Source organism: Notothenia rossii, assembly GCF_949606895.1.
Source record: "Notothenia rossii genome assembly, chromosome: 1".
NCBI classification, from domain to species: Eukaryota; Metazoa; Chordata; class Actinopteri; order Perciformes; family Nototheniidae; genus Notothenia; species Notothenia rossii.
Genome location: NC_136912.1, coordinates 2,215,466 through 2,229,038, shown reverse-complemented (window position 1 = coordinate 2,229,038; position 13,573 = coordinate 2,215,466). Strand labels below are relative to the sequence as shown.

The following is a 13,573-nucleotide window of genomic DNA, read 5'->3' as shown; positions in this document are numbered from 1 at the left end:
CTTTTGTTCTGCTAAACGTTTCTGTAAGTAGCCCAACATCAACGAGAACAGAGGTTTATAAACTCGTCCAAAGGGAATTAAACTGCGTTGGATTGGTCCAGTCTGAAGGACGATGGTTATATCTTCTCAACGATTGGGCAGTAACGCAAAATAAGGTTGCTTCAGGGATTGTGTGGTTTGAAAACGAACACATGGGCGTTATTACAGCTGCAGGGGTTAAAATAAATGACCCCCTTGTAATAATGTCTAGTCTTTGAGTAAGTGTTTGCCTTCAGGGTGCAAAACACCTGTTGTTGTCTGGAGCGTCCTTAAGTGTTTGAGTTAATATGCATTAAGGATATGTCATATAAAGACGTCTGAAGTTTCCCGAAGACATTGGCCAGAATATGCTTTTACATTTAATGTCATTTAAAGTGCATGTTAAGAAGGGAAATCTGATCCCAGTTGTGTTTGATTTGTCTGCAGCAGAACTACAGCTGCACATTCGTCTCACTGATGCAACGGTGCAGTAAACAGGTGATGCAAGCTGAGCATAAATGAGAAATATAATGCAAGGAGTTACTGATGTGCGTTCAGTGTGGCGATACAAAACTCTCTGTTGGGAATACAAGCTTTCAAAGTCACGACTAACACCCACAAACAGAAATACTGTGTTTCATAACGATTTCATTTCACAACCAGGTCAGGAGGAGGATCTCAGCCTGCAGAAGCTGTGGGATTTCTGCTACCCGTGACTAGGTATCTGTTCACTCAGTCAGACAGAAGTAGAGTGGTGCAGAAATGAGTCCTAAAACCCTGACATGACTCAGCATTTCCTCACTTCCTGTCCCCTGGTCTGGAGGTCAAGGGTTTTCTGAATGGTTTTTTGGTTGTTAGCCTGAAATAAAGTCTGTGATTAGCACAAGCTGAAGAGACTTTAACGTTTCGTTCTACCACATAAAATATGTCAGTAAATACCCTACTGGTATTGTTACAGTCACATGACTTCACGTCATGTGACCGTGCTGTAGTTCCTTTATAGCCCAACATTAGCCACCTTTAGCTTAGAGGTGGAGACGTGAAGTCATGTGACCGCGCTGTAGTTCCTTTATAGCCCAACATTAGCTCTTTAGCTTAGCGGTGGTGACGTGAAGTCATGTGACCGTGCTGTAGTTCCTTTATAGCCCAACATTAGCTCTTTAGCTTAGCGGTGGTGACGTGAAGTCATGTGACCGTGCTGTAGTTCCTTTATAGCCCAACATTAGCCTCCTTTAGCTTAGCGGTGGTGACGTGAAGTCATGTGACCGTGCTGTAGTTCCTTTATAGCCCAACATTAGCCTCCTTTAGCTTAGCGGTGGAGACGTGAAGTCATGTGACCGTGTTGTAGTTCCTTTATAGCCCAACATTAGCCTCCTTTAGCTTAGCGGTGGAGACGTGAAGTCATGTGACCGTGCTGTAGTTCCTTTATAGCCCAACATTAGCCTCCTTTAGCTTAGTGATGGTGACGTGAAGTCATGTGACCGTGCTGTAGTTCCTTTATAGCCCAACATTAGCCTCCTTTAGGTTAGCAGTGGTGACGTGAAGTCATGTGACCGTGCTGTAGTTTTTTTATTGTTACCTTTTTCACCTGCAGCCTTTTAACCACATAATCTACACTATCAACTCCATTTCCTGCGGAAATTAAATAATCTCGCTTGGTGATTTCAACAGAAATTGGTTGGATAAATCATCTGATAGAGAGAAAAAAACTTTTCAGTAGTCTAAATGTTAAACAGCTAATTAATGAGCCAACTCGTATCACTCTCAGAACCCAATCTCTGCTTGACTGGATACTGGTGTCACACCCTGACAGAATCTTAAAAGCTGGTGTCATGCTTCAGCGATCATTCAATTGTTTATTGCGTATGGAAAATCAAAATTAATTAAACTACCTCCAAAACTAGTCAAAACCAGACAATATAAAAAATTGAATGTTGATTTATTTATTAATGATGCTGTTGCCCTTCATTGGGACATATTTCAACTAATACCTTTTGTACAAGATGCTTGGAATTTTCTGCACAAAGAGCTCACTGATGTCATGAACAAACATGCACCTGTGAGAACGGTTAAGGTCAAAGGTCAACATCTCCCTTGGATCAATTCTGAACTCATCAGTCTCTCTAGGGAAAGGGATAAAGCATGGTCGATATATCGTCATTCAATAACTATAGCCGATTGGGAAGTATACAAGCATATTCTAAATCTCAGTAAAAACCAAAACCCGAAATGCTAAACCCAGCTAAAGAATCTCTCACATCGGACTTTAAGAATCGCAAGCCATTTTGGACTCAAATTAAATCTATTTAAAATAAATCAGGTAAACATTCTATTAATAAGAACTGCTGATACAGTAATTCATGACCCGTTATCCATTGCCCAAATATTTAATCAGCATTTCGCTATATGTTCCACACTACTATCTGACTCCTATTTGACGACTGGTATTTCTAATAGTAACTCATACTGCAACAGTTATTTTTCTTTTAAGAAGATTCTACCACACAAAGTTCATGATGCTATCACTGAATTAAAAGTGGATGGCAGTGCAGGACTCGATGGGATAGAAAACAGGTTCTTAAAATTAAGGTTTTGGAGAAAATAATTTATAATCAACTGTCACATTATCTCAATACTTATAATATTTTATCTCCGGTTCAATCTGGCTTCAGGCCTAATCACTCCACAACAACTGCCCTACTTACATTTTCGAATGACTTGTACTCTGCTGCAGATGATGGTGAACTCACAGGTGCCATTTTTATTGACTTGACAAAAGCCTTTGATTTTGCTGATCGATATCTGCTGTTGGATAAACTTCACGGCATTGGCCTTTCTAATAATACAGAGTTATGGTTTAACTTACACCTTCACAGTAGAAAGCAATGTCTGGTTGTTAATGGAAAACAGTCCAACCTGTTGATCCAACAAAAGGGTGTACCCCAAGGATCAACTCTGGGCCCACTTCTGTTTTCTATTTACATAAATTATGTATCTTCTTGTCTCATTAATTGTCGTACTCACCTTTATGCTGATGACACTGTCATATATACATCCAAATCTGACTTTTCACAAAGTCAGATCTCTCTTCAATCAGATTTTAATATCTTACAGGACTGGCTATCACACAATAAACTACTGCTCAACAAAACAAAATCTTATACCATGGTCTTTGGTACCAGGCAGAAGCTCAAATCCAAACCTAATGTAGTAATAACATGTAAGGATGGCACTTCTCTGCATAAAGTTGAAAGCTTTAAATATCTTGGTGTATGGCTAGACTCTGAACTTTCATTTAAACTACATACAAAGCATGTAATACAAAAAGTCAATTACGGAATCGGTGTTTTACACCGCTCTCGCAATTCTTTTACGCTCAGTGTCCGTAAGAGAATTGCTTCTCAACGTATTCTTCCGATTATGGACTATTGTGATGTTGTCTACCAAAATGCACATACATCAGATCTTGCTCCACTCAACATAGCCTACAATAGACTATGCAGATTTGTTCTTGGTTGTCCTTTTCGTACACATCACTGCACAATGTATAACCAACTTAAATAGCCTTCATTAAATGTAAGAAGACACACGCATTGGCTTCAGCTGATATTTAAATGCATTTATCTTAACTATCCCACTTATTTAAAGCAGTATTTTGTACCCTACTCGCCAAATCATCAAGTTAGACATTCTGTCCGGGTGTATTTCTCCGTCCCCTCTGAAAAAAAATCGATTGGCAGCAGAGCGTTCATGTTCAAAGCCCCAACAGACTGGGATACTTTACCTGCTGCTATTAGATCTCTTGCATCATTGGGTATGTTTAAACATGCATTATCATCTCACTTTCAACTGGTCTGCACTTGTTATTGATGAAACTGGTATTGATGAAACTGATATGCTCGACTGTCTCTCAAATTGTAATGACTGTATGTATTACTTGAATTTTACTTAATAGACTGTATGTGGTTTTTCCTGTGTGTCATGTTTTGCCTTTTGTCTTTCTGTTTATGCATCTCAAGGGGTTTATCCCAATAAATACAAAATTCTACTACAGCGAAGTCAAACCGATGTTAAGTTTTCCAATAACAGACAGCATTGTTTGTTTCACTGAAGGTTCAACATCTGTCAGTTTTGATTGTGGGTAATCAAATGAGGGAAGTCTCCATGAAGAGTCTGGGTTCTGTCAGACAGTGCTGACCTGCATCTGATGAACATCACTGACAGGTAAAGTCTTTTTCAATGTTTCTCTAAAGGAGCTTTATTTTCACTTTGATACCAAACACTAGAAAAGCAAGATCCTGTTGCTAGGCTTAGCGAACACTTAGATGTTAGTGCCTTAAACGTTTAACGTAACTTCAAATTCTTGATGTATTTCTACAAAAACATAATCCATGTTATTCTACTTCATACTTCAACTCCACTACAGTTCAGAGGTACATGGTGTACTTCTACTCCACTACATGTATGTACCGTTAGTTACTTCTCAGATCTGGATGAATGATGTGAAATCTAATCAAGTGTTGAATCAGACTTTAGTTCCACCTGGAGTAAATCCACCAGCTACCCTGCAGTATACAAAGTCATTCAAACTAGCTGCACCTTTACCAGCTTTGAGAACACTTTCATGATCAATCATTATAAAACATATCATATATATTATTCTGAAATGGACCAATCTGCACAATGACTACTTTTACTGTCTTTCACTATATTTTGATGAGAATACTTTTCTACTTTCACTTGAGGAACATTTTGAATGCAGGACTTTCACTGTAACAGAGTATTCCTACACTCTGGTACTTCTACTTTTACTCAAGTACAAGGTCTGAGTACTTCTACTTTCACTTAAGAACAAGATCTGAGTACTTCTACTTTCACTCAAGAACAAGATCTGAGTACTTCTACTTTCACTTAAGAACAAGATCTGAGTACTTCTACTTTCACTCAAGAACAAGATCTGAGTACTTCTACTTTTACTAAGTACAAGATCTGAGTACTTTTACTTTTACTGAAGTACAAGATCTGAGAACTTCTACTTTCACTTAAGAACAAGATCTGAGTACTTCTACTTTCACTCAAGAACAAGATCTGAGTACTTCTACTTTCACTTAAGAACAAGATCTGAGTACTTCTACTTTTACTAAGTACAAGATCTGAGAACTTCTACTTTCACTTAAGAACAAGATCTGAGTACTTCTACTTTCACTTAAGAACAAGATCTGAGTACTTCTACTTTTACTAAGTACAAGATCTGAGTACTTCTACTTTGACTGAAGTACAAGATCTGAGTACTTTTACTTTTACTCAAGAACAAGATCTGAGTACTTCTACTTTTACTCAAGTTCAAGATCTGAGTACTTCTACTTTTACTCAAGTTCAAGATCTGAGTATTTCTCCCACCTCTGTGTACATATTGATAAAACTTTAAAACCTGTGAGAAAAAAAAAACTTCGTTAAATTTTGTGTCAAAAATGTGTGCCTCAATGGCTCGGACTTAAGGTACTAATGTACTGGAAAAAGTAGTGTGTTGTGAGTTAATAGTATGTATACATTTAATATAATATGTATTATAACAATACAATACAAATATATATATATGTATATATATATATTTATATATATATAGGGCAGGGCGACAGATAGCTGGGCTCTATATGTATAAAGGTACATCGTGAAGCGGTCGGGTCAAATCTCTCCCTGAAGTTTATTTTCATGATGAGATTGTGTAACCAAAGCTGGACGCCTCAAAAACAAATATGCATTTCCAAAAAAAAAATGTGGTCTTCACCACATGCTGAACAGCAGGAAGATTCCTATGACTATAAAAACAAAACATTCATAACTATTAAGATGTGAAGCCAGCCACTTAGGTGGATTTGCATGATGTTTACAAGCTAGACAGACACCTGTAATAATAAACATGATACATGCAAAGCGAGGAATAATGTTTGTGATGCAAAGAGAGATCTGTAATCCTGACCAAAGCCAAAGTATTTCCAGACGTTAAGTGATTAAATACCGTTTTTCGTGACAGAAATGTTTGACTGGAAAAAAAGCGTTTTTCATATCAAGTGTCAGTAAAAAAAGCAATCCAGTTTTCAGCTCTGGGTAAAATGCATGGCGGGATAATTATCTTCGCTAACTTGAATGGACCTGAGCCAGCGTTGAGATAATATTGTTAGTTAATAATCAGGCTCAGAAAGAGGACGCGTTGAAGTCCGATTTGATTGCTTTAAATGTTTCCAGGAATCGCGCGACAACAAAGAAAAGATAGCCATGACATTTCAAAATGTTCAAAGACTTTGAGTCAAAATGTTTCGCAGTCAGGAACGAATTTTTCCGATTATTCCAACACCACTTAAATGCAGCACAAATGCCCTATTTGGCAATGCTAGCTAATTGAAACTCAGCATGTGTTTCCCTTCAGATTCACTTCAAAATGTTGTGTGTGTTGTCATGGCCCATCCTACAACCTTCCACTACATTTCCCAAAAAATAAGGCCATTCGATTTTCTGTAATCCTGATGACAGACTTACAAACTGAGTCAAAAACCTCTCGTCCTAGGTGAAGATAGTTATAAATATTAAGTTGTAGATCTGAAACAAAGCGCCTTTTTCAGAGCAGGAGTTATCAGAAAAGTGCCGGTGACGTAACGGTGACGTCACATAGTTTTTCTTTATCAATCAATCAATATTTATTTATATAGCCCAATATCACAAATGTTACATCTGTCTCAGTGGACTTCACAGTGTGTACAGAATATCAGTATGACAATACGACACCCTCTGTCCTTAGACCCTCTGTCCTTAGACCCTCTGTCCTTAGACCCTCACATCTTACAAGGAAACACTTCCAGAGAAACCCCACAGTTTAAAGGGGAACATGGGAGAAACCTCAGGGAGAGCAACAGAGGAGGGATCCCTCTCCCAGGACGGACAGACGTGCAATAGATGCCGTGTGTAAATCGAAGAGATAATACATTTCACAGCGTAGGTAGACCAAATGATTGGAAAGACCAAATGTTTGGAAATGCATGTGTCTATAATAAGAAGATGAATCCACGAGGATGTCAGCAATCCTGTGGGAGCCATCAGGGAAGTAGTATGATGAGAGTCTGGTAGGACCGCAGAGACAGGTTCAGCCACGACTCGAAGTCCAGGACTCAGATCCAGTGCTCAGGATAGAGGATCCAGGATACACGACCACAGCAACGGGATTAGCCTCGACTCAGGATCCCGGCGTATATATGGACACAAAAAAGAGATTTGGGGGAAGCTGGGTTAATCGGAACCTGAGAGTACACAGGTACAAACAGCCAGAAAGACGGAGTAAGGTGCCCCCCCCCCCCCAACAGTCCAAGCCTATAGCAGCTAAACTAACGTGTATACATACATGCACTCCCTTAGGATAGGTTGAGGGAAAAGGGTAGCAAGTAAGAAGTAAGAAGCAGAGGTGGAGAGGCACACACAGGGAGAGAGGTCCCCCACTTTATGTAATGTTTTGTTGCTTTGTATGTCTGTCCCTGGACTTAGTTGTGTAGAATGTATGATGTTCATGTATGATAATTGAATAGATGAATTAAACATAAAAATAATTTTTAAAAAGCTTGTTTTCGACTGTGTCTTTAAGACAGAAACGATCATATCAAAACCCCAGAAAAACCTGTTTATTGGAGCAGAATAACCTGTAGTCCTGCCGGTGATTGATGTACTTTAATCGTCCTCCTCCCTCATTGTCCAACTACAGAATGACAAGTCGATTCAGACCAAGTGTGAGAGTAGGAAACTTCATAAAGGGAAAAAGGTGCGACGTGGAGATGAACATGAAGAGAGACACTTGAGTCCAAATAGAAGCGCAGTCTTGTCTTTTATTATGAGTTACTATTTTTAAGAATATTAAGCTCGACTAAGTACCATAAACCCAAGGCCGGTTCTTTTAACCATCCTAAAGCAGAAGGATTGAATGAACCAAATAATTGGCACATTGTAAAATAATCTTCTCTTTCCACAGATATCAAAGAACTTGAACTCACCCTGAGATGGACGGACGAAACGAAACCGCTTCCGTCCCTCATCTGGTTTGGTACTTCCTGCCCACCATAGTCCTGGTTCCTCCTCTCGGGATCCCGGCCAACGCTTTGGTTCTTCGCCTCCTGCTGGGCAAACCCAACGTCTGTTCCACCTCTGAGATCTTCGTCCTCAACCTGGCCGTGTTCGACATGATGTTCTGCTTCATGGTGGTCATCGAGTACATCTACTTCATGTTCAATAAAACAAAGGCGAACTCTAACTTCCTGTCCTGGGGCTTGAGTCAGGCGGGGGGTCCGATGCTGCTCTGCGCTCTTTCTTTGGACGCATTCATGGCGGTCTGTCACCCGTTGATCTTCCTCCGTCTCAAAGAACCTAAGCTGCGCCTGTCCTTGTGCCTGCTGGTTAGCGTCTTAGCGTTCACGGTCTGTGGTCTGGCGAAACTAATGCCGTTTTACAAGTTGTCGATGATCCTGGGGATCCTGATGGTGGCCATGCTGACCATCTCCACCAGCAACGTCCTGATCCTGAAGTCTCTGCGGCGGCCGGGTCCTGGAGGGAAGGATCTGCACCCGGTGAAGAAGAGAGCGTTGAAGATGGTGTTCACAGCGTTAGTGATGGTGGACGTTCTCTACCTGCCGTCGCTCGCAGAGTCCCTGATCGAGGTGTTGTTTCCCAGACTTTTACCGCACTACTCCATCCTCACCAGCTTCACCTACTTGATTCTGTCCATGAGCAGCTTCATTCAACCGCTGTCGTATCTCGTACGCACCAAACAGCTGCCGAAGATGAGATGCAACCGCGGGCCGGCAGCTGAGACGAGAACTACAACAAGTTAGAGCGGAGAAATCAGAGAGGGGCTCGGATTTCTGTAAAAAAGGTCAGGATTTTAGGAAAAAGTCGAAATTATGAAAAAGTCAGAAAATTCTAAGAAAAAGTCAGAATTCTAAGAAAAATAAATAATTATGAAAAAAGTAAGAATTCTAGGAATCCACATGTTTCTAAGAAAGAGTCACTCTGAAAAAATTCAAAAATTATGAAAAAGTCAGAATTCAAGAAAAAAGTCTGATTTCTAGGAAAAGGTGAACATGTTGAGAAAAAAATTCCGAATCCTGAAGAAAAATCTAAATTCGTAGAAAAAACCTGTTCTGAAAAAGTCAAAGAGTTCTGAACCGTATTCCGTACTTGCGGTGAAACTGGTCTCAGGGCACAGGGCTTCCATATTTTAAATTAATGTTGGTTCTCAAGAGCTGACTGTAGAAAATCCACAAGACCTTATGTAAAACTAAATGCAACAGAAAAAAAAATACATCACAATATTTCATTAAATCATTCAGACAAACATCAGTTTTAATCAAACACTCTTTCATTTTGACACATTAATCAGTTCAAATACACAATCGGCAGCAACGGCAAGAAACGTCTGGATTTACTCTTTAAGTTTGGCTTTTATTATTTCAGAAAATTAAACACATTTACAAAAATAAACCTACATATTAAACCATAAATGTAATGTTTTCAGGACAGAGCACAGAGTTGTTCAACAGCTTTTAAATATGACCCAAACGGACATTTAAACCTCTTTTTGAATTAAATAAGTGAAGATAAAGCTAAATATTTGAACCAAAATATAGACATTGGAAGAAGCCAGTATTTACAATATCAGATTATTATTAAAATGTATTTTTTGAGTTGGTACAAATATAAATAATATCATAGCACACTTTTTGATATCAGCAGAAATCCAATTGTTGTTCAAAGAATAATTAAATATGGAGATAAATCCTCTCATTGTCCGGCTTTACATCAAAGCATCAGTGCTGCGGTCGAATAGTCAGTTTAGGAACCTTCCTAACGGAGGGAAATGACCCGGAAGTCCCTCAGTGGCAGCCATGATAAGAGCCGTTAGGACTCTCTAGATCAGTGGTTCCCAACCTATGGGCCGCGGCCTCCTAGTGGGCGGGGAAGGCGTTGCAAGTGGGCCGCCAAATTTGCAAAACATTATGATTTGTGTGGAAACATTTTTATTATTAAGATTTTTTTTTTTATTTGAACCTCCTGTCCTTTCTCTTTCTTGATCCTCCTTAGCAACGGTCATTACAATACTTTTCCCAGGAATAGTTCCGATAGTTCCTGGGATTTTGCATTTACACCAAAAAGATCTGGAACTAGAACTTTTTTTTGCAAACCTTTTCACCCCTTTTCAGTCCCTGCTAAAGAGGTGGGACTTTCCTGGGGAGAAAAAGGTTCCAATTTCTGATTGGCTGGGCGAATTGCAAAACACGCCCCGTAAAACTCTAGCTTTAGCATAGGGTCTTATTTAGCATAGGGTCTTATTGAGCATCATAGAGTCTTATTTAGCATAGGGTCTTATTGAGCATAGGGTCTTATTTAGCATAGGGTCTTATTGAGCATAGGGACTGATTGAGTATAGGGTCTTATTTAGCATAGGGGTCTTATTTAGCATAGGGTCTTATTGAGCATAGGGTCTTATTGAGCATAGGGTCTTATTGAGCATAGGGTCTTATTTAGCATAGGGTCTTATTGAGCATAGGGTCTTATTGAGCATAGGGTCTTATTTAGCATAGGGTCTTATTGAGCATAGGGTCTTATTTAGCATAGGGTCTTGTAACATGTGTGAGATTCTGATATTCTTTAGACAGAAAAATATACTCTGCTCCTTGGCTCCTTGATTTCTTGGTTCCTTGCTAGCCTTAACAGCACTCAGATGAGAAACTCATGAAACCTGCACAAATGGTATCAACATATATAAATGTATAATAAATAATTCCAGATCTGTGATTCGTCATGATCAAAGTTCCTTTAAGACTGTATTTAAATAATGATTTTGACCTGAAGGCACTTCATAATAACAACTCTATATGATCTCTCCTTCGCCTGCTGTGTAAATGTTCTGTGCACACATTGAAATAAAACACAAGATGAATAAACAACACTGATGTAAACAGTCTGTCCGTGGCGTGAAGTCAATATTCTGAATTCTGTCTTTTAAAGAGGTTCTTCAAGTATTCAAGTACCGCTATTAAATAGAAACTTGCTCAAAGAGAAAACCAAATAAAATTATGGAAAAAACTGCATATTTGATCTTTTGGGGGGATTTTAAATCAAACAACACTGATTCAAACACTTCACTGACGGTGTCCAGTCAGAACATTTAACAGGAAACTCACTTTGCATATTTATATTCTGAGACAGGTGCAAATACCTCCTGCACGCTGTCATATTTGCAACAAAAAAAACAACGTTATTTTGCTAAGATTTTAAGCATTGTGATTAATTTAGGGCCCCAAAAATGGGTTTTATTAAGATGTCAGGAAGCCTTAAGGTGCCAGCTAGAACCAAAGTCTACTCAAAAACACTTCAAGGCATTTAACACTCATCTGGTACAAAGAAAAGTCAATGTGGAATAGAGAGGTGCAGGAATGAGTCCTTATCCCTAACGTGAGTCAGCATTTCATCACTTCCTGTCCCCTGGTCTGGAGGTCAATGGTTCTCTGAATGTCTTTTTGGTTGTTATCCTGAAATAAGGTCTGTGGTTAACACGAGCTGAAGAGATTTTAACGTTTTGTTCTATGGAATAAAATACGTCAGTAAATATGCCACTTGTTGCTAACAAGTGTCTAAATGAGACGACTAAACGTCATCATGCCCAACATTAGCTTAGCGGTGGTGACGTGAAGTCATGTGACCGTGCTGTAGTTCCTTTACAGCTCAACGTTAGCCGCCTTTAGCTTAGCGGTGGAGATGTGAAGTCATGTGACCGTGCTGTTGTTCCTTTATAGCTCAACGTTAGCCGCCTTTAGCTTAGCGGTGGTGACGTGAAGTCATGTGACCGTGCTGTAGTTCCTTTATAGCTCAACATTAGCCGCCTTTAGCTTAGCGGTGGAGACGTGAAGTCATGTGACCGTGCTGTAGTTCCTTTATAGCCCAACATTAGCCGCCTTTAGCTTAGCGGTGGAGATGTGAAGTCATGTGACCGTGCTGTTGTTCCTTTATAGCTCAACGTTAGCCGCCTTTAGCTTAGCGGTGGTGACGTGAAGTCATGTGACCGTGCTGTAGTTCCTTTATAGCTCAACATTAGCCGCCTTTAGCTTAGCGGTGGAGACGTGAAGTCATGTGACCGTGCTGTTGTTCCTTTATAGCCCAACATTAGCCGCCTTTAGCTTAGCGGTGGAGACGTGAAGTCATGTGACCGTGCTGTTGTTCCTTTATAGCTCAACGTTAGCCGCCTTTAGCTTAGCGGTGGAGACGTGAAGTCATGTGACCGTGCTGTTGTTCCTTTATAGCTCTACGTTAGCCTCCTTTAGCTTAGCGGTGGTGACGTGAAGTCATGTGACCGTGCTGTAGTTCCTTTATAGCTCTACGTTAGCCGCCTTTAGCATGAGCAATTTACTTCAGAAACAAAACGTGTAAGTATCGTAAACATTTGTTTGACACAGAGATTATTTTCTGCAATAATCCAAAATCACATGGAGGAATCCCATTGGACCAGGAGATGCTGCCTTCAGGGACCAACATGGGAATACGACATCCCTGCACCTCTCTATAGCTGATACATAGCAATAATTAATATTAAAAACAAACGTTATAAAATGATTCTGTGGCACTCTCACAAGCATACTGTTTCCAGAACGATATGCTCCTACATGGTTTCAGCAGGTAGATCTTTGGTTTTTAGAAGCACTATGTACACTCTTCATTTGTTGAATTCCTTCCTATGATTTCTGTGATCATTAAAACACACTCTCTAACGCAACACTAGACATCTTCTCAGTAGCATTTGGTCCTGAACGCACCTCTCCATACTTCATTTATTATTGTTTTTTAAAACATGGCACACCCGAGACGTACTTCCTGCTGTGTTGTCTCACGACGAGGAAATCTGCCCGTGAACACGGAAACGATAAAGACACGTGTAGTCAACGTGACCCCAATTACTGAGAACACGTAACTCCACCAGTCTGTAGACAACACTGGAAATCTGAGAGGAGGAGGAGGAGGAGGAGGAGGAGGAGGAGGAGGAGGAGGAAGAAGAGGAGGAGGAGGAGGAGGAGGAGGAGGAGGGAAATGTAAGAGATAAATAAAGCAGAAATGACATTACATTTTTTTTTCTATGGATACTCTATAGATATTCCTCTTTTATTCTGTATTTATTGTTAATGCTTTTAGTTTATCTTTAACTCAATGTCTTGTAAACAGGCTGCAATCAAGAGATCAATAGTGAATCTATTCTAATGATTAGCCTGTTCACAATGCAATTCATTTTAACATCACCATTCCTCAGTCTGAACTCACGGGCAGTTTGAACGTCTGCGTAGATTCTCCGTTCTCATCGTAGGTGAACGTCCCGAGCAGAGAGCCTTCCTCTGACTCCTCTCTCATGCCCTGGGAGATACAGATCGGGCCGTGTCAATAACATACAGAGGATGACAAACAGATGTAAAGGTCTCTGTAGCTAGTGTACCAAAACAAACCCAAAAAACTGACTTGGATTAAAGGTCTCCTA

The 13,573-nt window shown here is 39.9% G+C and overlaps 2 protein-coding genes across 10 annotated transcripts in view; one reads left to right on the top strand and one right to left on the bottom strand.

Moving 5' to 3' along the window:
• Positions 1–6,721: 6,721 nt before the first annotated feature.
• Positions 6,722–11,345, top strand: LOC307045832 (uncharacterized protein). Its single transcript, XM_079691804.1, has 3 exons — positions 6,722–10,447; positions 10,516–10,533; positions 10,618–11,345. The coding sequence occupies exon 1, from the start codon at positions 8,058–8,060 to the stop codon at positions 8,883–8,885; it is 828 nt and encodes a 275-aa protein (XP_079547930.1). The 5' UTR covers positions 6,722–8,057; the 3' UTR covers positions 8,886–10,447; positions 10,516–10,533; positions 10,618–11,345.
• Positions 11,346–12,267: 922 nt separating this feature from the next.
• The window catches only part of LOC307045394 (uncharacterized protein), a 35,630-nt gene continuing 34,324 nt past the window's right edge, over positions 12,268–13,573 (bottom strand). For all 9 annotated transcript variants that reach the window (XM_079691039.1, XM_079691035.1, XM_079691038.1 and 6 more), the window contains 2 exons: positions 13,363–13,452; positions 12,268–13,048 (listed from right to left, as the gene is read on the bottom strand). In XM_079691039.1, coding sequence (XP_079547165.1) covers positions 12,935–13,048; positions 13,363–13,452 — 204 coding nt within the window. In that variant the 3' untranslated portion in view covers positions 12,268–12,934. The remainder of the gene's footprint in view (positions 13,049–13,362; positions 13,453–13,573) is intronic.

Excerpts from the sequence above, each read along its gene's own strand:
- LOC307045832 (XM_079691804.1), top strand. The coding sequence starts at position 8,058 with ATGGACGGACGAAACGAAACCGCTTCCGTCCCTCATCTGGTTTGGTAC.